This window comes from Ambystoma mexicanum, chromosome 6p, assembly GCF_040938575.1.
Source record: "Ambystoma mexicanum isolate Mex_15411 chromosome 6p, UKY_AmexF1_1, whole genome shotgun sequence".
Lineage (NCBI taxonomy): Eukaryota > Metazoa > Chordata > Amphibia > Caudata > Ambystomatidae > Ambystoma > Ambystoma mexicanum.
In genome coordinates this window covers 620,083,601-620,108,260 of record NC_090935.1, presented here as the reverse complement: position 1 = coordinate 620,108,260, position 24,660 = coordinate 620,083,601, and the positions used below count along the sequence as shown (strand labels likewise).

The 24,660-nt window shown below is 47.7% G+C and overlaps 1 protein-coding gene across 1 annotated transcript in view; it reads left to right on the top strand.

Moving 5' to 3' along the window:
* Positions 1–20,428, top strand: part of LOC138511658 (uncharacterized) — a 136,182-nt gene extending 115,754 nt beyond the window's left edge. Inside the window, exon 2 of the mRNA XM_069627472.1 lies at positions 19,985–20,428. Coding sequence (XP_069483573.1) covers positions 19,985–20,374 — 390 coding nt within the window. The 3' untranslated portion in view covers positions 20,375–20,428. The remainder of the gene's footprint in view (positions 1–19,984) is intronic.
* The last annotated feature ends 4,232 nt before the right edge of the window (positions 20,429–24,660 follow it).

Sequence of the window (24,660 nt, the reverse complement as noted above, 5' to 3'; positions counted from 1 at the left end):
GACTATTGGCACATGTGGAGGGCCTGCCCAAAGTCACAAGAATACTGGAAAGAGGTGCTAGCATGGATCAAAAAAACTTGAAGGACTACCCAGAGAATTAGACCCAAAACTGGTCCTATTTGGCCTGGAACAACAGGAAGAACGATGGACAAAGGTTCCCCACATGACACTTTTTACCACTAGCGGCGAGGGCCTGCATCACGATTAGTTGGAAACTGCCCGCCCTCCCGAATGAGGCTATCTGAGCAAGGAAAGCCAAAGACCTTTACGAAATGGAGAACATAACTAGCCTCCTGCACGATCACCTACCGAACAGAGAAATGGAATGGGCTCCCATTCTTGAAGCCTATAAGTGACTGTTTTATACCCACTGAGGTTCCATCTTCCTGAGGACATTGGTTATAAGAGACATAAATTCCCCGAAAGCTTCCAGTTTGAAAGACTGGGGGGGGTTTGAAAAATGCTTAATAAAAACAAATAAAAAACAAAAAAACTGGTTTCCCCACACGCCATGAATCTTTGTCAGATACATACTGCAAAAGAGCTAAACAACTACATGTGCCTGCTCTTTGATCTAACATGCCTCCCAATTTTTTTTATTTCAGAAAAAGAATAAAGTGAAAAGAATGTTTGGAAAGCGAAGAAAGGATGGGAAGAGCGTGAAGTAGCAGCATGTTCTGGGAGTTGGTCACTCATGGGCCAAATCATGATATTACAACTAAAATAGAAACAAATATTTTTGGAGCCATTTGGATTTCATTTTCTTTGTCTATATGTTTTATTTATTGCATATATATACGGTGCCTATACACAATGGGCCCGATTAATTGAATCAGGTGCATAAAAGGTGCTAGGGCCACCCTGAGAAGGAGTCTGCGCGAGCCATGGTGCAGGGAAATCTTTGCACGGCATGTGTATTCATGTATTCTCAGAGGCTTCAGTAGCTGTCGCGCAAGTAACAGCAAGCTGCACAAGTAACGCCCCCACTCACAGTAAAAAGCAAGTGAAATGCCTAACATGGCGCAAGCCTCGTCGCCATCCCTGGGCCAGCATATAGCCCGCCCCTGCTAAATCGCGCTTTACCACCCCGCGATCCCCGGCCGCATCCCAACGTAATCATGCAAAAACATCCCGCAATCCCCTCCCGCACCCCAACGTAGTTGCGTGGAAACACCCTGCGTGTCGTGGCCGCACCCCATTGAAAACGCGTGCTCTCCCACGCAAGGCCAACCCCTGCACCAGCCAAATCGCACCCCAACACCTTGCAAACCCCAGCCGCGCCCAAGCCAAATTGTGCGTCTGCACCTCGCAATCCGCGGCATACAGCCCCCTCCATACGGGACACCCCCACCCCAACCCCCATCACCTGTGACCCCACCCTGCAGGCAGCCCCCTCCACATGGGATACCCCAGCCCCATCACCTGTGACCACACCCTGCAGGCAGCCCCCTCCACATGGGATACCACAGTCCCCAAAACCTGTGACCCGAGCCTGCAGGTAGCCCCCTCCAGACGGGACATCACCTGCATGATGTACTCTGACATAGTGACACATTATCACTCCATTGATTGTGTGTCGTGCACCTTGACTGCTGTGTTGTGACACCAGCCACATTATCCACCGGAGCATGTATCCTGCAAACAAAAATGAATGCATTCACCCGGGCCACATCCATGAGTGTGGCAGCTGCTCAAACACAATAGCTGTCCGCAACTATCTCCCAACATACACATGTAACAAGTTAATATTAAAGTGAGGCCCTGCTGGCCTTGTGACAATGTCATGGCATCAATTCCCAGGAACAAATAGTTCTACAATGACAGAATCAAAACCACCCTCAACGTGTGCCACATGAACAAACACTGACCAGGTATTTCACAGCCTGAGCCTCATTGAGCTGCTATTTCTAGAAGAGAATCCCTAATAAACACATCACTGGTTCGCCCATGTGTGAATGACATGGCAATCAGACAGTGCACCATGCACCGAGACAATGGCATTGGGCCGCCAATGTGTAAATACAAAGAAATGGCATATTGTTTCCCAGTGCATGAGGTCGATCAACACCAGAGGTAATGATAGCTGAACAAACACATGCAGGTGAAGGGGAAAGCACTACATCTCTGTTACACAGCATCAAGCAAATCATGTGCCAATATCCTGAACATGTAACACTCCCACAGTCACCCCCACCCACCTCCCTCACAAAGTGAGGGCTAATACACAGTGATGCTGCACATGTGAAAGGAAATGCCATTTGACCGTGCACACCCAAACTCCCACTTCACACACCACCACGGGTCAGCCACATGTGTATACTCACCTCACAAATAAACCCTGAACATGACACATGCATGTAAGGAACTACACACATGACTAACAATGGTCAGAATCAGGTCTACAAAATGGACTACCAAACCGGCACACTGAAAAAATAACAGTGAAAAAACAAGGACTGTGAGAGAAAAAAATAAATATATTTAACAGTTGAATTAATAGCATACAGACTGTAAATCAAAATATCAAAAATGTTCATGTAAAAATTGTAAACACAAAAATGTACATTTGAATAAAACTATTTACAGTAAAATAAAATATTAAATATCAAAAATGCATGGTGAACAGGATCAATAAAACACACACTAAAAAACTATGTACAAAAAATTGAGTAATGCCCAAAATGCAAGCTCCAAATCATAGAAAAAACAACCAAAACTTACATCTAAAAAACTATGTACAAAGGCAGCGGCCTAGTCCTCATCCTCACCAGTCTCTCTCAATGCCTGGGCCAGGGCATCATCGAACACTGTTTCCACTTCCCCCAGGCGGGCCTCCGTTCTCTCCTCAAGGGCCTGCAGTGACACCAGCATGGACCTCTCCATCCCCTCCCCACTCCCTGCAAGTATCCTTGAGGATGGCAGCCCGCCTCCTTGCCCGACGCAGTGCAATCTCTGCCCTGGCCATGGTGACTCTCGCCTCCAGAGCCGGCTGCCTCTTTGCATCCTCGATCTGAGGTCCACATTTGCGTCCTGCCGGACGCCATATACCTGCCCTCTTGGGATGGTATGCCCCGAGTACATAAGCCTCCTCCTCAGAGCTGCTCTTGCCATAGCGCCCGGTGCCTGCGTCGTATGGACACCCCCTGGCCAGATTACCCGGGGGTGTCTGGCCCGTGCACTGCTCCTGAGTGCCTGCTCTCCCTCCATTGCCATTGCTCCTGTCATAGGTGGATCGGCATGGTGGCCACCGCAGCTTATCCACTGTCGACTCCCAACTCATGCAGGGATGTTTGCTCCACTGGACGGGCCAACATGGGTGGGACTGGTGTACAGGGGGCCCTGGTGGTATCTGGGCCAGAAGGCGCCCTGGAGTATGACTGGCGCACAGAAGAGCAAGACGAGGAGGGGGTTGCATTAGTGACTAGCCTACGCAGCACAGTCTAGACCAGGAATGCTACTAGCTAGTTCAAGAGATACCAGACGTCATTGTGATGATGTGCAAGCACACGAGTGCAAGCATGCACATCATCACGAATGACGCTGGCACGCTTCCCAATACTGACTAGTAGGGGTTCCACTCTGCCCCAAATGGCAACATCCGCAGGCATTGGGGTGTCGATCTGGGTGGAAACAACTGACACCTGCGGATGGGTCCGGCCTGGGGCATGCCGGCAGGTGCATACTGCTGCAGGCGCTGACCCAGGGACAAGACTTTGCACAGGCACCTCCACAGGGACATGCACAGCCTCATGCCCCTGGGTCAGGACTGCAACAGTCACACCCACCTCACCACCCCTGCCGGGCCCCATGGACTGGGTTAATACAGCCCCCTCCTGCTCTTTCCCCACCAACCTGGATGCCTCCCGAATGTCTTTCGCAGTGGATGGCCCCTGTGTCTGCTCACCTGTCCACCCCCCCTCCCCTCGCCCCCCGTTGCTAAGGAGTCCATGTCCATTTTCACCCTCTTGGATTTCCCCTCAGCAGCTTTGGCCAGTGGTACAGGAGTGGCCCCAGCCTCCTCGCTCCCCGAAGATGATGTGTCCAGGGAGCGTGGCTGGGCCTTGCGCCGCCTTGCTCTACAGCACCGTCTCCACCCTCTTCTTTCAACGCAACTGCAGATAAGGAGACATAGAACACAAACATCAGGGTACTGCACTGATGTGTGCTTGGCAACACACATTTTTCGCATTAAGTACACTGCCAAAGGGTACAACCATCATCACCCTCCATAACACACAGGTACATGCAATGTACATACATACACATACATGTCTGTCCTTCACAACAGACAATCACATCCGGGGACATGGCACTGTCACAACCTATCAGTTGTGCATGCTACACACACATGCATTATGGGCTGATACACTTGTCATGTACACACATCACCTGACAGTCCTCAAGCAGTGCACTGAGAAATCACATCAGAGTCCCCTCAACAGCAATCACGCAACATGACTAGGTCACACATTAAAATGCACCTATTACATCCATCCAGGAGGGATGGCCAGTCACACAGCCACATCTTTGACACATACACATGAACACCATGCATGCACATGAGGTTGACAACACCATCTCACACTTCTCACACAGGCACGTCTTAGACACATATAACAAACCATGTGCACGTTATGAAATGCTTCAGTACAACACACAATGCAAATGTAAAACCATTGAAATCACACAGGGTTCACTGAACACATGTAGATCACTGTCTGGGACATGCGCACAGACATCCATACAAGAGGAATACTTGCTGTAAGCCCAAGGTGCGCACTCCCACCATACAAAAACATGTTCATGCGCTGTGGAGCCCAGCAACACATGGACACTCATCTGACGACTTTAGACGTTGCTGCAAATCGCTGACCTCGGTGTGCAGCGCCAGGTAGAAGTTCTCAAGAACCTGCATGTCGGTGGTGTTCATCCGGCCCCTCCGCCCCCTTGCTTGGCACCAGCCTGAAGGAAGTGCAGGGCCTTGTTGTGGGTCCTGGATTTCAGGTCCTCCCAGTGCTTGTGCACGTGGTGGTAGTCACGGGATGCCACCCCCTCCGCGTTGATGGCATCCATGATCTGGTCCCACATCAGCTTCCGTCCTTCCTTGCCGACTTGTGTTGGAGTGTTGAAGAGGACATCATAATGCCCCAGGACCTGCTCCACCAGGATGTCAACTTCTTTGGCACTGAAGTTGACAGCCCTCTGCCTCGCTGCCACGGGGTTGCCACTTACCTCTGAAGATGTTGGTTGAGACATTGCAACCCCCTGAGGCAGGTGTGGGTGGACAAGGTGGTCCTGTGGCTGGGCTGTGGAGTGGTGGGGATGTTCTGGCACGTTGGGAGTCTTCTGCATCAGCTGAGGTGGTCACAGGGCCAAGGACAGGAGCACTGGCAATGGCTGGACAGCAGGCCCTCAAATTGCAGGGCAGGTGGGTAGCAGGCACACACAGTGGGGAGACAGCAGCAGATGGCTCGTAGGAGGCAGCTCAGGGCAGTAGGAGGCAGATAAAAAGGCTTGGTGGCAGGAGAGTGGGTCTTCACGTGTCTCTCACGTGGGCAGCCGGAAACAGAGTGATGGTTACTTGGCGCATTCGTCATTAGCGCATAAATGTGAAATCAGAGGAAAGGGCCTCATCGTGTAAGTTACTTGACACGGGCTGGGTGTTGGCATTCAGAATCGGGATAAAGTAGTGCGTAGGACAAAATTAAACCGCACGTGCGAATTAGAGCAGACGGGCGTGTGGACTTCAGAGATGTTTAGGGTGCCACGCAACTTGTTCACAACTGTGACAGCACAAACTTCTTATTTTGGTGGGGGATTTGCCTCCGCGGACATGTGCGTGTCCTTTGATTTTTTCTGAGACTAACAGTCGCGTACCCATTATTCATACTCTGGGTGCCCCTGTGTATCGCGTACCCCCATTATTAACATAACAGTAGCTTTCCTGTGCTTTGCGTATGCATTTTTATTGTTGCTGGGTGCCACAACGTACCGCGTTACCCATTTTTCTTTTCACAGGAACTACCGAGGGGTCCCACAAGAGGGAAAGGTGGCAGAGGTGGCTAGGGTCGGGGACGTGCAGAGAGAGCTGTGCCCCACCACCAACATGGTCAGGGAGCTACAGGTGATGCTGCTGTCCCCAGCGCCCATGGTCAGGGAGCTGCAGGGTCATCTGCTCTTCCCCACCACCCAGGGTCAGGAAGCTGAAGGGCAGCTCCTGTCCCCAACACCCAGGGTCAGTCAGGTATCTGCAGCGATAGCTGTAGTCATCCCAGCACATGGAACACCGACACGCAGGGGCAGATGCTGTCCTTGACTCAAAGGGGAATGGATGTCCACGCAAAACACCTGTCCCCAGCACCCAGGGTCAGGGAGCTTCAAGGTCAGCTGCTGTCCCCAGCCCCCAGGGTCAGGGAGCTCCAGCAGTAGCTGTTGTCCCTCCCACCCCCAGTACACGTACATGCAGGGGCAGCTGATGTCCATGCGTCCAATGGGAAGGGACGTGCAGTTAAAGGACCTGGCCCCAGTGCCCAGGTTCAGGCACCAGCAGCGGCAGATACTGACCCAACATCAGTAAGTGATGCCATGCCCCAAGCCACTAATGGTCCAGCCCCTACTGCCCTGAGTGGTCCCAGCCACACAGGGTCTGCAACACATGCCAAGAAGCTTAAGCATGCAGAACAGGGAAAGGCTCAATCCCAAAGAATGGGATACTGCCACGTCGAGGAAGAGGAGCTTCAATGATGAAGAACTCCAGATCCCTGTGCACTACATGCACGAGAACCACTGTGACATGATCACGCAGCCAGGGACCACACATACGCCTGCTCAGCGTATAGTCCACTGGCAGCGGTCATGGATGGCATCAACGTCTTGGGGAATGAAAGGCGCACCGCTCGTGAGCTCATGAAGCGTTGGAATTACCTCCACCGTCAAAACAAACACAAGCTGCGTGCCAACTTCGCCTCTGCTCTGGTGACTGGAGGTGGGTCACCACAGGAGGAGGAGCTCACACCACATGAGGAGGCCATGAGTGAGTTGATTCATGTGGATCAGGTGCAAGGCGTGGGAGGCCTACCAGATTACGAGGAAACGTCAGGGGAGTGATGTTAAGACAGATTTCTGAACTCTGACCTGGTGAGGGTGAGAAGGACAGCCTAGTTTCTTGGAACAGGGTAACCTTCTGGACAAGCCAGACCAATCAAGATAGCTTGGCGGCGGTCAAGACTAGGTCTCAGGAGGGGTGAGGGTGACTGAAAGACCTCAATGAGCACACAGAGTAAAGGACACTTACAAATCACTCCCAGTCAGCTGTATATAAATCAAAAATACAAATACATTTATTCCAAGGCCTTTGCAATTGAACACAGAGTAAGAAAATCACAGCAATACAATTAAACCAACACAATCCTATATATATACACATATATACAAGACCAATGGGGTCTAAAGGATGAATGCATCAAATGGGCCCACAACCTAAATAGGGAAGGAAGCAGGCTGTGCAAATAGTCTTTAGTCCCTTCTGCATCAAACACAATCCTAACTGAAAGGCAGTCCAGTCCCTAAGATGAGTGGAGCCTATTGCTCAAATGTACTTGCAATGCTGGCGCACGCGGTAATGCAGATGGGCAAAATGGGGTCTCTTCACGGGTCTGTAGCAGCTCAGGAAGGTGGGTGAGGTGATGAAGAATAGGTTCCCACTATTAGTGGAGGGTCTCCCAGAGAGGGCAGAACAGGTTCCAGAGGTCGGGAATAGTTTGCTAGTTTGCACTAGCAGTGGAAAGGAGAGGGCCCCTCAGGGGCCACTCATGCATAAAAAAATGGATGGATGGATGCTCTAGGGGCCGCTGGTTAGGGTTGCAATTACTCACCGACCCCCAGCGCAGTTCGGACCAAACTTCGGCAGTCGAGTCCACTTCGGTTGCAGGTTCAAATGCGGTAATCTTGCTACGCTGTGGCTTTAAGCAACGAAGATACTGCGTTGATTCCCTTATGGGACAGGGCGATTTCTCCGCTCCTGGTGGATGGATCAGGCCAGTTCCCCTGTAGCAGGCTTCAGGGCACAGAGGACCACAGCTTCATTGAACTTGCACCACGGCTGGGCGACACGGTAACCGCGTGTACTCCGGTTCGGGTGCACTCACTTTACTCTACACCTGGGAACGCCAAGTGTACGAAATTCGGTGTGAGAGTTTCAAGGACCTCCTCTAAACGGCGGCTGTATCAGGGCAAAACTCCTGCGCAAGCTGGTCAGCGCACTGGTTGGCCCAGGGACGCTTCCGAAAAAAAGCTTACTTGCAGGGTTTGATGAAGGTGCCGAGAATAGTTGGTCCCACTATTCCAATGGGTCAAAGCGCCTTCGCAGACCTTCTCGGACGACCCGATGCAGAGCGGTCCCGGTTCCAAATCTTCCAGCGGGTCACCAGCGGTTCCTCGACTCGGCTTCTTAGTTTCAGGATCCTATCCTTCGTTCAGTGAGAACTCCGGAGATCGGCATGGTATGGGTGTTTGGAGCCTTCTCTTATCCAAAATGTCCTTTGCGCCAAAACGAAGAGGACCCAATGGGAGATCTGCTCACATACAGGCATACCATACGTGGACCAATCATGGACCACAGTGGTCCCAGGCATTCACAGCACGCCAGACTCTCTGGCACCCAGGATGTGTATTGGAACTAGACAGTCCATCCCATATTCTGGGGCGTGCATACAAGACATGCAGAAGCCCGCGAAAGCTTGGCGCTTCGCGGGAAAATGCATGCCCAAATAAGGACTGACCCGGTTTGGCTCGACCTGGGGAAGGTGAAGGTGCCAGATGGCCAAAGGACAGGACAAAGAACGTTGTGGCATGGCCATTTTGGAGCCAGGCCACCTAACCCTGCCAAACAAGGTAATCACGGTTTACCTGGCAAGAAAGGGTTAAAAAATATATGAAGAGATAAGCTGCCACCAGCCGTGTCCAAGGCACATCTGTGCTTCTCATAAAAAATCCTTTGAGAGTAACTAGGGCCTTTAGACATGACAGGAAGACCCAAGTGCACTGTACTGTAAGGTACTGTGTGCACTTGCAACATGTTGCAGAAAAGTTGCAACATTGACAAGGACTAAGGGAAACAAAGTCTCCAAGTACTGACTGTCTTTAAAGGCATGTCAGTTTCCCCATAAGAAGCTAGCGAAAAGCACAGGGGAGTGCAGCAGAAGGCTGTGCTCCTCTGGTAAAGTCAGAATATCGTGTTTAAACAAAGCAAAAAGTTGGGGGGTACACAACTAGAGGGAAAGTTACACATGAAATGGAAATCTTTCCTAACAAGTGATGAGGCATGTGCATCCTGAACAGGTGTATGTAGATTACATTAATTGGTATGATTGTGTAGTACTTCTGCCTGCATTTGTATGACTGCCGTGGGTGAACCATGTCATGGTCTACTGACACGTGCTTTGTGTACTGCAGAGTGTTACGCTATCCACGGGGACGCCAACCAGCCCTGGTTGGATGATTTGCACTCTCAAACCCTCTCCAGGTCCCTTGGTAAGGCTTCTGGTTAAAGATGGCTCTGCAATATAGGAGAGCTGGATTCAATACCAGATTGTCTTTGTTTTCTCACCTCCCTTGGCCTCAACTCCTTCCTCCCCCTTGGGCCCTCTCCTCACCTTAATATTGTAAAAGGTGGATTCTCTGTCCTGCTCCTCGTGGCAGGGGCGCGTAGATGTGGGGGACGAGCAGTTACTTCACTGGTGCAAGCCCCCCCTGTGGGAATCCAGGCCTGCTGCGACTCTGTAGGTTTGCTGCTTTACAGTCATTATATGCAGTTCTTATGTTCCTATTAGTTGAAATAATGTTTTGCTCCTTTCCTTTTAGGTATGGAAAGGTATTTTGGTGTTGTCATGCAGTTTGAAGATGAGCATGGGCCGGTAGGCGAAAGCGTAGTGTGCGTGATGCTGTCCGGTGAGTAATGTACGGTGCTGTTTCGCCTTTTAGATTGCTAACCTGTGTCTTTTCTCTCCTTGCAGGTTGCGATGTTCCTCGCCGAGCGCCGTAATGTTCCAGCAATGATACTGACCAGGAGATGACTACCCAGGTAAGAATTGTGTGGCTTTCTTCATTCGGAAGGAAACGTGAGTAAACGCTTACTAATGCTGTCTTTTTTTCTCCTCTTTACAGGTTATGGTATTCCAGGATGCATGCAGTGCCGGATGATGGAGTTCGTACCTTCAGGTGAGTGTAACTGAAGTCGGCGATGGATTGAAGACAGGATACTGTTCCAGGTAAGTTTCGTAGTGTTCTTTCTCTCTCTGCAGGTCCTTGGTTTCAGGTAAGCTGGCATCAAAGAAATGGACACGGTGAGCGTTACGCTGCCCACAGCAGAATAATGCAATGCATGTTCTGCTGTTTGGGTGTGGTTTAAATAGTCTCAGGTAAAGTAGTCCAGGTAAAATAGTCCCAGGCCTGCCACACCCAAAGTAGTCCAAGTAAAGTAGTCCCAGGCCTGCCACACCCAAAAGACTAGACAGCATAGCTCAGTTCCTTGTAACTGAGCTATGTGTGTGCCTCCATGTTGGCTGAACCCCCCCCTCCCCGCAAGAAGTTAAATAGTCCCAAGTAAATAGTCCCATTCTAATGTTGGTCCTCATGATGGTTATGAGCCTGGCGCCGAAAGCGCCAGGACTGACTCCAAGAGAGTCTTGGATGAGGTTTTAAGGCCTTTGACCTGGCCCTAACTGGAAGGCTGACTTGCCACTGAGGGCCAGGGGCAAGGGTCATGACAAGAGTGCATACAACACATGTGCTGCACATCTGTTGAACATGGCTTTGGGACAGTAGCCATCACCAACCGTCAGAAACTAAAAGACATTTCTAGCATGCCAACACAATGTGGCATCTGGGTATTTTCATCAATGAGGGTAGTGACTTCGCTTTGCCAGTCAAGTGCTTGTGTCTGAAGCAAGTGCTACACATCATGCACTGCATGTAGTAGAAAGTCCATCCACACATGTCAGTAGGTGGTTTCATGCTACCCATACCTTCCATGAACACTGGCAGCGGGCTTGATATTGTGCCATTCATTGTTGGGCATCTTTGCTGCATGTCTTGGTTGTCTTGTTGGTCCTTTGCATGCTCACTTGGCGTTATGGTAGTCCGATTCTAGCTCTTGTCACCGTGTGAGATACCTATCTGGATACCTCAATGGGTGCAACAACTCTTCTTTGCAGCATGTCATTGTCCATCTGGTTACCAGCCCATGGACTCCTTGATCTGTTATTTCCTTGTTATTCACACTCTGTGTTACACTCTCTCCCTCTCTCTGGTGTGGTACAATGTACTTCTATACAAATCTATATCAATGACCATTCACCTTGTGTCACCTTGTGTTCCTCCTGCACTCTGTGTACTATGCATATTTTCTTTCAGTGATCAATCCTGATCATTTATATGCATGTACTTTGTGTTGTTACTCTGCATTGCATTCCATTTAGGTGAAGCGTCTACAGATGGTGTGCATCGTATGCACAGCAGGTGAGTTCCACGGACAGGTGAGTGCATGGCATTTGCTGACACTTCGGTGGTGTTTGCATGGGAGCAGGACACTGTGTGTGCTCACTCTGGATTTACTTGCCTTTTTCTCAATCTCTATTTGTTCGAGGGTGGCATTAATCACCCAGGGGTGCAATGTTAGAAGTGCTGTGGTACTCTCCAGGCTACACTACTGGTGCTGCCTATTGCAACAACTCCATGCTTCAAATCCACACCCTGTGTAATTCATTCGGAACAAGACCGCAAGTATTATGCTTGACGTCAATGCCAGGGACCACATCTGTCTCCCACTAATTGTCCTCCACTGGCTAGTCTTGGCAGACCGCGTAGAGTTATAGGAAGTATGGATTGTGTACTGTGATTTGTGAGGGCTGCATACACCCTATCTGCTAATATTAATACCTCAGTGATGTATGTCTAGAGCCATTTCATCATGTTACTCCAACCTTCTTCAGGTGAACCAGTTGTTGATGGAGTTTTTTAAAGGGGCCAACCTCTGGGATACACATCCTGCCGCCCTCTGTTTGGGGACTCATATCCTTACGTTCCATGAACTACTCATGTGTTTCATCTTCTACTCTTCCTTCTCTCTCCCTCTTCCCTGCTAAGCGATCCCTCTGCTCTCTCACTCTCTCCATTGCTTTTGTCCTTGGTGCTTGATGACTATCTGCTTGATGTACCTCAAGGTCTCACACGCCACTGTCACCCCCTGCAAAATGTGAGGCTGTTGCCTCCGTGTCCTGGACTAGTATCATCATCACTGCACTTGGGGAATGACCCAAGAGAGTTGCATCTCTCTGCATCTCTCTGCACTAACACGAGCATCCACTGACTGTTTGCACTTGAAACACCCGTGAACTTGTTACCACTCAGAATATCACACCCCTCTAAACATATGTGCACTTGCTCCTTCCGATTGCACCATGCAGGTACGTTGTCTGTCTGTTCGACCTTGTCCTCGGTCCCTGCATGGTGTGTGGCACATTCATGCAGTTGATGAAACTGACACTTCATCAAACATAATCACTGTTGACACCACTGTTGATTGTGTGACATGCACAGAGGCTGACACGAGTTAATATTATGGTTTCAGTGTTTCTAGGGCTCTGTAAAAGTTTTATTTTCACCCCTTCTTCCATACAGCCTTGAGCTCTTTCAGAAACATGCCTTGTGCAACAGTCATTTAGGTGGATCCTTTTACATGATGTGCCATACCGTGATACAGTATGATGTTCATTTTAGATGACATATGGGATGGGTTGAGTGACACAGAGGTGAGTTACTTCAGGGTTTTGCATGTTGGTAGTGGTGTCATTGTGTTACTTGTGGTGGTAAGGGAGGAATGTCTTTTTAGTTGTAAGGGATGCGCACTATTTAGCACTTCCTTAGGCACATTCTCAGGGTGTTTTGGTGGGCACTGTTGATTGGCCCATTGTCATCATTGAATGGCACATGAAATGTGCCATGGTCGTGTGCATTTCTCAGGGTATGGGGTTTAGGTGAAACATTTTGCCATAAACTGGGTACGGGCAGCCTCTCCACATGCCCTTTGGCCATCCATATGCAAGCGGCGTGGATGTTGATGTGGGGGCACCACCATGTCCACCGGTACGCCACACCGTGTTGCAACATTGTGCAGGACACATGCTGCCACAATGATCCTGCACACTAGTGGTGGTGCATATAGCAACTCACCACCAGAGTGGTCAAAGGAGCGGAAACGTGACTTCAGCACTCCGAATGTGCGCTCCACTATGCCCCGAGTTGCAATATGGGCTGTGTTGTATCTTACCTGGGGTGGTGTGGCAGAGTTTCGTATTGCCGTCATCATGTAGGTGCTCAGAGGGTAGGCACTGTCCCCTATAGAGGTGAAAATGTTTGTCATTGGTGTGTATTTGTCTGTGTGTGACATGCATGCATGTGCACAGGCATTTATACTCACCAATGAGCCATGTGTTGCCATGCCTCCCACCTTCCAGGGCCCGGTGTAGGGGTGACATTCTGAATATGAAACTATCATGGGTGGACCCTGGATAGTTTGCATATACAGAAGTAATGATGCCCTTGGCATCACATACAACCTGCTCATTGATGGAATCCTTGTCTCCTGCGCTGTGCAGATCATTAGCACCCATATTACGGTAATGTGGAAGACTTGTTTACTCCACAGCAACATATTTAATGGCCCGAAAAATATTTTCAAAAGCCAAACATAACGTGAGGTGCCTGTATGCACACTTACACACAGAGTACAATTAAACACCTTCCTTGCCCTGTAACAACGCAGTAACAGCGTTTCATATGTATCCTTTATGTTAATCTTTGGTGTAACGGCCGCAGCTCGCCCCCAGATCAGCGTGCGCAGTACCTTATATTGGTAACAACTCATACTCTTCAGCAATGATGCTGTGGTTCGGCTGCCTGCCAAAGCATTCACAGGACTTATACCTTGCGCAGATGATTTATATTGGGAACACATTTCATGGCAGCAGCTACACAGGGCTTCATTACTGCTGGGCTCATCATGGAAATCAGTCAACAATATCTTCATCAATCAGGATCAATCAGGATCAGTAGACCTTCTTTTCAGCAGACTTTTCACCAGCATTATATATACATATTCATGGTGCTAGCAGCACTTCTCCAGTGGGTCCTTTATGTGTAGGGATCGCAGGCTCCATGACAGTTTATCTGGGATCAGCAAACACCTCCTGATCCCATCCTCGTCGCCACTTGTAGTATTGGAAGATGGTTGGAAGTCATCAGGAAGCAGGTACATCACTGGAGGTTGTAGTATATAAAAATGAGTAAGTTTATTTCAAATTACAGTGCTAGTTGGTTAGGAGAGACAGGAGCTAGACAGATAACATCCTCTCAGTTAGGTTCTCCCATCCAGTAATCCCAACTGTAACTATTGGAACACTGATGTCCCATATGATTCCAGATGACATCAATAAATTCTACTATATGCACGGTGTGCCCCCAGTGCAGATAGATACTACAGCATCACATACAACCTGCACGTTGATGGAACGCCAGTGCTTGCGATTGCGATGTATGTGCTCTGTCGCCCTAGTTGGACGTAGAGCCACATGGGTGCAATCGATGGCACCAAGCACTTTAGAGACGTGCGGCACCCCATAAAAGTCCTGGACCACGGCCTGTGTTTCTGCAGCTGTTCTGGGCATGTAGATGTGCCTGCGGACTAAGGGGCGTGCAGTCATTATTGCCAACACCTGGTGTAGGCAGCGTGACTGCGTGGGCTGTGAAATCCCCCCAATTATGGCAGTTGTCCGCTGAAATGACTGAGTGGCCAAAAAATGCAGTACATTGAGCACCTTTTCAAAGTGGTTCAGTGCTTGGGAGCAATGGGTGTGTGATGCAAGGTCATCTTCCCACTTTGTGACCAGGTCTAATATGATATGAGGTGGAAACCTATATCTGCTATAGACCTGGTGATCAGGCATCCCAAAAAGGCTGGTCCTGGGTAGAAAAATCCAGGCCCTGGCCATCCTCCTCCTGCGGTGTCCCACAATCACTGCGAGAAATGGTACATTCATAGTAGCTGTATACCTGCGTTTTTTGTTCGCGCAGGCTTTTTATGCATTTGTTTTCGTGCGCGTTGATGCTTACGCCAGCTATCCGGTGGCTTACGTGTTTCAGGATTTGCACGTCTATTTCCGCCCTGTTCAATTCCATAAATACGGGTTTTTAGCGCACGTATGGGCGTTGCGAGGATTTTACTGTGGTACTTCCCTCGTGATGCCCACATTTTCGCTTGTTGATCCCCATTCCACGTGCTCCGCCCCCTTTTTAGGTGACTGCGCAGACCCGACTGCCCCTCCGCTAGGAGTCTCGCGCAAGGAGTTCGTAGCGTCGCATTAACGTGTTGGACCGGCGCAGATTCCGCGCAAATCCCTGGTAAACCCTGGCATTGTGTTCCATTAATTGACAAACGGGCGCTTGCACGTGATTTTGTGTGAAAGTCTCCTATTTTTCACGCAAATAATTCCATGAATCGGGCCCAATGTGTTTCCAGGTGCCAGTGGATACATCCTCGACTATTGGTTATAGATAGCATAAGGGGAGATGTTGGTCCTAGTATCCCTGATTTAAGTGGAGATTATATGTTTAAATTTTGTAATCCTATATCCAGTTTACCATACAAGTAGAGATTGGCTTTATGTTATTTAAAAAGTAATAAATGCCCTGGTCCGGATATGATCCCTGCTGACTTTTATAAAAATGCAACCCTATGTGTGGGCTCCTTTTTTATGTCGTATATGTAGAAACATGTTGAATTAATTTCCGGATTCTTGGTCTGTAGCAGTGATATTTCCCGTTTTCAAGAAGGGTTCTAGGCAATTATCTATTAATTTAATTATTGACCCATTTCACTTTGGGCTGTTCATTTAAATTGTCTGGAAAAGTCATGTTGGGTAAAATAATAGACTCAGTTACCAAGAATCACTCTGTCCAACTTGGTTTTCAAGAGGGGTTGATAGTGAACTGCTGATTGGTAAGTCATATTGCTGAATATGGGTTGTCCTGATTTATTAAATGTCATGGTTACGATTCAGAGGGATCATTAATTTGTGGTTTGTTATCCTAATGGCACTGTGACTAAGGTCGTGCCTATAACTTGAGAAGTCTGCCAAGGATGTGTAATTGTTTCCATATTATTTAATTCGTATATGAATTCCTTGTATACAATTTTGTGTGAGGCCATTGTGGATTGCACACGGTTTTAAATATTTAAGTACCAATGTTGTCCTATGCCAATTATTGCATATTTTTGGGAAAGAAACCTAGATTGCTTCAAGCCCTATTAGATAAATAATAATAATAATAACTCTTTTTTATATAGCACTACAAACCCGCAGGTATCGGAGCATTGCAATAACAGTTGTTATTAATGTCCCACTGCTTGGTACTCAATTTATCAACCTCATAAGAATGCAAGGCTCAGTTGGCCCTGCCAGGATTCGAACTTGCATCAGCAGGCTACTCATGGATGTCAGAACCAGCTCAACTGCTGACCTGCTAAGATAAATATACTTCTTCAATTAATGGTAGAGGTCTTTCTTTTAATTGACAAATAGCAGAGATAGTGGTCATAAGTCTGAACATGGCTCGAAAATTGGTACATTTATCACTGGAAATGAATGCATTATTCAGGAAACCGAGTTTGACTGTTTCCGTATGCAATTTTCTCTCGTTCTAACTCAAAACATGTGAAATATACTTGCAAGATGAGAAAAGCAATCGGTGGGGTTTTTAGTTTACAAAACATGTTAAATCTACTTGCAGGATGAGACAAGCAATCGGTGGGGTTTTTAGTTTACAAAGTCTTTTAAAATTCAGTCTGAACAATTCGTATCCAGTGAAAATGTTGCTGCAAATATCTTGCGGCCGAAAAAGCTGCTGTTTAAAAAGCACTTTTAAACGCATATATATATGTGGGCGGTGGGTTAGGGTTATATTTTATGGTAGGGGGAGAATGGGAGAGCTGCGGGGGGGGGGGGATCTCCTCATACATATAAATGCACTCAAAAGTGCATTTTTAAAGCAAGCTTTTTCGGCCGCAGGATTATTTGCGGCAAGATTTTCACATAGAACTGTCCAATTTATGTTGAAAGTCTATAAGGCTAAATCAGTAGCATTGTGTGGTGCCAGCATGTGGAACTTACATAAGAATGGTTCGCTATTGCAATCTCACCACAACTTGTTCTGTGAGAGACTATTATGGCTTCATCACTCTGCCCCAAATATTGCTTCTCATTTGGAATTAGGCCTGGCTTTAATAGATGATCACTAATTCGGCTGCAGCTTATTTGTTTTTAAACATTATTAATAATTTCTAAGGCCAACATAACCAAAAATTAATAACTATTTGGAAGAGTGATAAGATTGTTTTTATTCATTGGGTCACCCATGTTAAAAATATTGATGTAGACCTATGTTTTTCTGGGGGTTTGTGCAATAGTTTAGTACAGAGATACAGGTCCATACAATTACAAAGATATTGCAAGCTGAGGAAGAGTAATGGAGTTATAAAACTGTCAAATGAGTGACATATAATTGTGATCTCTCAAGCAGTACTAGGTTGGTCACCATTTTTGAAAGACTGCTATTATAAGATCAATCTTAATGCCCAAAAAATAGTCTAGTCACAAAAAGCTGGTATTGATTTGGCATGCCCTTTTTCCATTGTATTTCCAGAAACTATGATTCACTTTTTGTCTGCTATACGACCACTTTTAAGACTTCATTTTAGATCAAGTCTGATTGCCTTAACATATTAATTTAATGCAAATGATTTGTATGCATCTTATGCACCTCTACATTTTGCTAGAAATACTTTATCTAAAAGATCAAGATTAATTAAATCGTTAACTTTTATAGAGTGAAATTTAACAGACATGGGGCCTCATTACACAGTATGCGGTAACTATGGCGCTATTAGCGCCATGGTTGCCGCGGGTATTTTACCGTGTCCGCCTTGGTGGATGGCGGAATTACCGCCCTACTCCAAGGTGAGCGGGGGCGGTAATTCCCCATTCACCAAGGCACTTCCCCATTCCCATTTTTGTCCCCATAGGGCTCAATGGGAATGGGGAAGGAGCTAATTCGGTACCGTAATTAGCACCAAGGTCCCTTTGCGGGCCCGTTCCTTAACGGCTGGTAAAACCAGCCGTTGAGGTCGGGTCCCGCAAAGGGACCTCGTAGTAAGGCGGTAAGGGTTTACTGGTACCGGTGCCCTTACCGGTACCGGTAAACCCTTACCGCATTCCGTGTAATGAGGCCCATGGACAAATAAATAGGGGGATTGGTTAGCATTCCTACACCTTTAGCATACCTACTTTCACACAGCCTTTCAGAAAGAACATCAGATGTTTTTGAACTTTCCTATGGATGATTGCCAATTGCGCCTTTGCCAGAGCAATCCCCTGAGAATATTCACCAAGATCTTATTTGTAGTGACACAGCATAACTGGCTGCATGAGGTTAATATGTTGCCCTCTAGATATTGCGTTGATCAGGGCAGCCCCTCCAAACTCCTCCCAGAGAATAATCCCACAAAGGTTTACCCTGTACAATGTGACATTTTCTACAATATAAGAGCAATTCCATCTGGTTCCAGCACAGAGAGCCACTTTTTGGAACAGTTCTGTGCACATGTCTAGGGGTTGGTGTTTCTTTCTACAGACAGTATTCTAGTCATTAAGGGAATGATCAAGCTTTGTCGATACAAAACCATTCATAACATGACAATTCAGTACTAACATTTCACAAAGAATTTTAACAACGTCACATTGTGCGATCTTCAGAAATTTGCTCTCATTTATAAAAGAACTAGCAGAAATACCCGTTCTGCAAATGGGTTCTGTAGACAGACATGATAACACTGATCCTGTAAGTCGCTATTCCGATTCACTTATCGCTTGATGTGCTTTTCACATTGAAGTAAACTGCACTGAAAATGGGCATGTGTGGCGGGCTGACATACCCCGGAGTAGACGTTGGCTGGAGGCGAGAGTTGGTGTGCTGCTGCATACTGGGTCCTTCTATGCTCTGTCCCCACCTGTAGCCTCACCCTGGCGTGGTGCAGTTATCTGTGGTACATTTGCAAATATATTGTAAACCGTGCATCCTAGGGCCTGGACTTCGAGTTTTGTTCCTCGTGTCGGGAATAGTCCTTCTACGAATACATTGATGTTTTGCCAATTTCAGACAACGGTCTCATGTGTGAAGGTGCTGATATCCAGGGAAAGTGGTGGGGTATCCAAATGCCATGTAGCTAGTCATGTCCGGAGGGTCCTAACAGGTAACTTTGTACAATTTGGGGCAGATTGGTGAAATGGTGTAGAATTGTATAAGGAACAATGCTTCGCCAAGCCACAGACCCACAAACGAATTTTGACTTGTGCTGAAATCAAGGGTACAGGGCGGGGTGTCCAAATGTCATGTAGCCAGTAATGTCCAGAGGGTCCTAACAGGTAACTATGTAAAATTTGGTGCAGATTGGTGAAACGGTGTGGAATCGTATACAGAACATACGCGAATTCACAAACCCACCCCCAAATTTGCACTTTTACCGAAATCCGGGTAAAGGGATGGGCTATCCAGATGTCATGTAGCCAGTAATGTCCGGAGTGTCCTAACAGGTGTCTGTGCAAAACTTGGTGCAGATTGGTGAAACAGTGTGGAATTGTATAGGGAACATACGAGAAGCCACAAACACACACATTTTCACATTTATTTCAGGGCATAGATAGATGAGTAAGTAACTTAAAAACCTACCTACCTAAGTGTGGCATTGAAAAAGGAGCTTTGGTGCGGATTGAATTGTACAAATTATACAACTTGATACTTGATCCAGTTTTTCAGCAAACGTGTGGGGATTATTTGCGCATGTTTTAATGTCTCCTTGTCTTCTTTTTAACAGTCATTAATTGCCCAGGAGGAAAGTGAGGTTGTCATTCTGAATCAAGTCGCCTTGTGTAAGCAGGAAACCAGAAAAGATGAAATGCTGATGATTAATTCATTATCAGGAACCAATGAAGAGGATTCATTGGATGTAGAAAAATATCCCAGAAAGAGGGTGTGTTCCTTTAAAGGCTGTGTTGCTGACTTGTTCAATAAGCACAGCAATCTCAAATGTAGCCCTCATAATGCGAAGAGAAAAATGGTGCAGAAGATCGGCTGTTATGTTGGGGAACGCAAGCTTCACCCTTCAACAAGAGAACTCAAGTATGACAATTATTTCCTTTTCCCTGTCACTATACCAACGAGAAATAAGATGCCACCAATTTTCCTCTTAATTGTATTTCTCTAATTGCAGAAATGGTTTGCTTTCGTGTGCACTTCGTTTCCCATGTGCATAAATGGCTAACGATGAAAGCCACTGTGTGCCTAAAAAGTAAAAGAATGATTTGAAAATAATTATAACATATAGCAGTGTTTTCGTCACTCTTCTCATATCAATAATGCTAAACTCTGAAATAAGCAAAATCTAAGGAGAATAAATAAATTCTATGATGGGATGTAAAAATAAAATATGGTAATGTCCCAAATTCTTTTTTTTCAAATGTCAATTACACCCTCCCTATTAAAATATCACTCCAACGTCCCGCCCACTTTTCCTCCATACTGCAGGGCATCCCCCAATGGGGATTAGACCAGTGTCTTACACACCACAAGACTGCATTCCCCTTTACATGTTTAAGGGGCGCCTCAGAGCTCTGTGGTTCCACTACATGAACTCCACCCTATGCAAGTCCCCTTTTTTACAGGGACGGGAACAATGGCCCGACTGCAGTTCTTTTTCTTTTTTTGGTGTGCTTTCCCCACTTCTTTTTTCATTGTCAGTTCTTTCTCCCACCTTCGCCTCCCCCATTCTGGTGTATGTTGGTGTCTGCGGGATTCTCTAGGTGCGTGTTCTGTGTGAGTCCCTTTCCGGCATCAGACCCGCATGCACTCTGTCTGGAGTGCCTGCCGCTTGTGACACTCCCAGGGTGCTTAAAAACCATCTCCAGCAATGGAGTGAGAACTTTTGTAGGTCCCCTCCCGAACATTTGAAGACCTCCACTAACGATGTCTTGTCGGTCAAGGTAAGTGTAACTTTGTCGTACAGGCCACCCCAGCAGATGGAGACCTGTCAGAAAGTTTCCTCTGTTGAGAGAGGTCAGTCCTCCGATTCGTCAGCAAAGTCTTTTCGTCGTACTGTGGAATACCCAGCGGCTCATGGGATTTTATCTTCTGGCACGTGCACCAAGAGGAATGCAAGCTCTGGTGAAGGGCACAAGCCAGATGCCCGCAAGGGTTCTTCTACCAGCGTTTCTGCTGAGCAGCATAACATTTCTAGTTCTGGGCCTAGGCCTGAGGGCACGCTTTTACGTGTCAGTACTACTGGTGTTCAATTCTACGTGGGCCCAAGGCCTACTGAGTGGCTGGCTGGTCAAGGTCCTCGGTGCTACTACCAGGTTTTCTCCTGAGGGTTCCGTCGAACTGATAGACAAGGTGTCATGATTTCTCCCCACCGCGCCCCGGCCTGGCAGCTTACAGCGTCCTCGTCCCTATGGAAACATTGGAAGGGCGTGATGCCCATTCCAAGATGGCAGTCACGCTCTTCCCACAAGGGAGTGTGCACTGACATCAGAACGTCTTGACGGAGCAACAGGGATCCTGAATTCCTGATGCAGGAAGTGTAAGATACTGCAGAGCGGTGGACCGCGTCTCACAATCTGCCTTCCCTCGATTGCATGGTGCTTGTACTCTTTCCTCGTTTCTTTTTTTTGCCAATACATTTTTATTAGCAGTTTGCATTTTAACAACGTCAACAATAACTCCCCCTCCTTCCTCTTCCCCCCTCCTCACCTTGCCCCCTTTCGCTGCGGATCGGAGCAGCTCTTGAGTGCCCCTGGTGTTGATTGGGCCCAGTTTGTTGGGTTATTGTCTCTGCCAGTTTGGATAATGAGCCAAGTAGTTCTGGGCCCCTTATGGATCCTCATCTTCCGGATTAGAAATTATTCGTAGCAGGGCCATAGCTCTGGGGGTCCCTGCCCGGCAGGCTCCACCCCTGAGGTATCTCAGCAGCGAAGCCCATTCAGCATTAAATTTGGCGTGGTCCCCTTGTAGCAAGTAAGTTAGCCATTCCATGGCGAGGAGTGACCATAGTTTTGAAATCCATTTGTGATCTTGGGGGGCATGTACAGATTTCCATTTACGAGCTAGCACCAATGCTACCGCTATCATCATGATGACATATAGTTTCTGGTCCGTTTTCGTGCGGATTCGCCCAAGGACCCTGTTCAGCACTAGGATGGCCAGTCCTCTGTTACCGCTGTAGTTGATCACCAACACTTTTTCAATTGCATCATGGACTGATCCCCAGAAGAGGTTGAGTTTTGGGCACTCTGACCATATATGGCCCCAGGTGCCCACCTCCCCACTTTTCCTCCAGCAGTGCTGAGACATCTTCGGGTATATTTTGTGTAGTCTAACTGAGGGCAGGTGCCACTGCACCATTAGCTTCTGCCAGACATCCCTAATTTGGAGCGATCTTGTCAATTTTGGTATTTGCCCCCAGAGCTGTATCCATTCAGGTGCTGTTATTGTGGATCCTGTGTCATCTTCTCATTTCCCCATGTATGGTCTGGTCGGGGGGGTCTCCCCCTCCTTGTAAATGTTCGCTACCACCTTCTTTTCTCCTGTGTTGGTGTCAAGGTATTTCTCAAACAGTGTCAACTCGCAGGCCCCTGCTTGGTTCATGACAGGGTGCGTTAGCCAATGTCTCAGTTGGACTTATGCAAATCTTTGACTTTCCCCCAGGCCAAAGTCTGCTTTGCATTCTTTGAAGGTTTTAATCTGGTTCCCGGTGATCATGTCCCTGACTCTGTGGCATCCACCCAGTTGTCTCGCATCAAATGCAGACGTTTTGTGGCTGGGGGTGAACTGTGGGTTGTCAAAGAGTGGTGTGTATGGCGACGGAAAGGAAGTAATGCTAGCCTTGCTCACTGCGGTATCCCAGGCTTTGCCCACTGTGCCTGTTATTAGGCTTGCGTACATTTGTGCTGGTCTATCCGGCTTAGGCTTCCAGAGTATTTCCTCCAATGGGGGCCCCGCCACCGCCCTGTCCATAGGTCTCCACATTTTCCCTCTATCGTCCCTTTGCCAATCCCTGATGACCCTTGTTTGGGCAGCGACGTAGTACGCCCTGAAGTCTGGTGCTCCCAATCCCCCCTTGCTATGGGGCTCCTCAGGACCTTTGCTGCCACCCTGGGTGGTTTGTTGTTCCAAACAAATTTGTCGGTTGCCTTGTGTAGGTTTTTAAAGAAACGGGGTGGTATGTGGCCTGGGAGAGATGTGAAATGATAGAGGATTTGTGGTAGCACTACCATTTTCAGGGTGTTTAAGCGACCCAACCAGGATATGGCCTGAGGTCCCCAGTCAATTCATTTCGATTTGAATTTCTCTAGGAGGGGATGGTAGTTGGCTTGATATATGTCGTCCACTGACTTGGTTAGTTTCACCCCCAGGTAGGTTATGGCATTGTCTACCCATTTGAAGTGGAAGCAGGCCTTGAGTTCCTGTGCTTGTGGGCCTGCGAGAGTAAGGTTAAGGATTTCTGATGTGCTTATATTAACTTTCAGACCTGCTATAGCCCCGAAGCGGTAAAGCTCCCTTTGCACTGTACCCAGAGATGTGTCTGGCCTTGATAATGTCAGTATCAAGTCATCCGCAAAAGTGGTGATTTTGTGTGCGGTCCCTCTGAAGGGTATTCCTGTTATGTTTTCGTTATCCCTTATGGTTGCGAGGAAGGGTTCCAAGTGCAGGGCATACAAGATAGGAGACAGCAGGCAGCCCCGTTTCGTGCCCCTTGCAACTTTAACCAGGCTGGAGATGTGCCATTTATTGCAAACCGGAGAATGGGGTGCTGATAGTTCGCCTTGACTCTCCCCAGGAACCCCGGACCGAAACCCAACTCAGCCATGGTTGCAAAGAGGAATCCCCACTCCACCCACTCAAAGACTTTCTCAGCGTCGACCGCTAGGAGGAGATCAGGGATTCCTCTCTTTTGGGATTTTTCAATAAGGTGGGTTATTCTCCTTATATTGTCTCCCGTCTGTCTTCCCTTGATAAAGCCTGATTGGTCCGTGTCAACCAGTTTGTGGAGGATCGCCTTGAGTCTGGTGGTCAGAATTGTTGTGTGGATTTTACCGTCCACGTTTATTAATGCAATGGGTCGATATGACCCGCACTCAGCCGGGTCTTTGCCCTTCTTGGGGATCAGTATTATCTTGGCCTCCTCTGTTGATTTTGGTAGTGTATTGGACTGCCCTATGTGATTAAACAGGTTCGCTAGGTGGGGTATTAGTTCTTCTTTTAGATTTTTATAGAACTCGGCCCCGTAACCGTCAGGACCCGGGGCCTTGTTGATGCGGAGTGAATTTATGGCAGCCCTGACTTCATCCCTTGTGATTTCCCCTTCCAAAGTGTCTTTCTGCCCCCGTTAGCTTTTGTAGGCCAATTTCCCTCAGGTATGCCTCCTGGGCTTCTAGGGATGGGTTTTCGGAGCTATATAATTTGGAGTCGAATTTTACAAATTCCCTTTCTATGTCC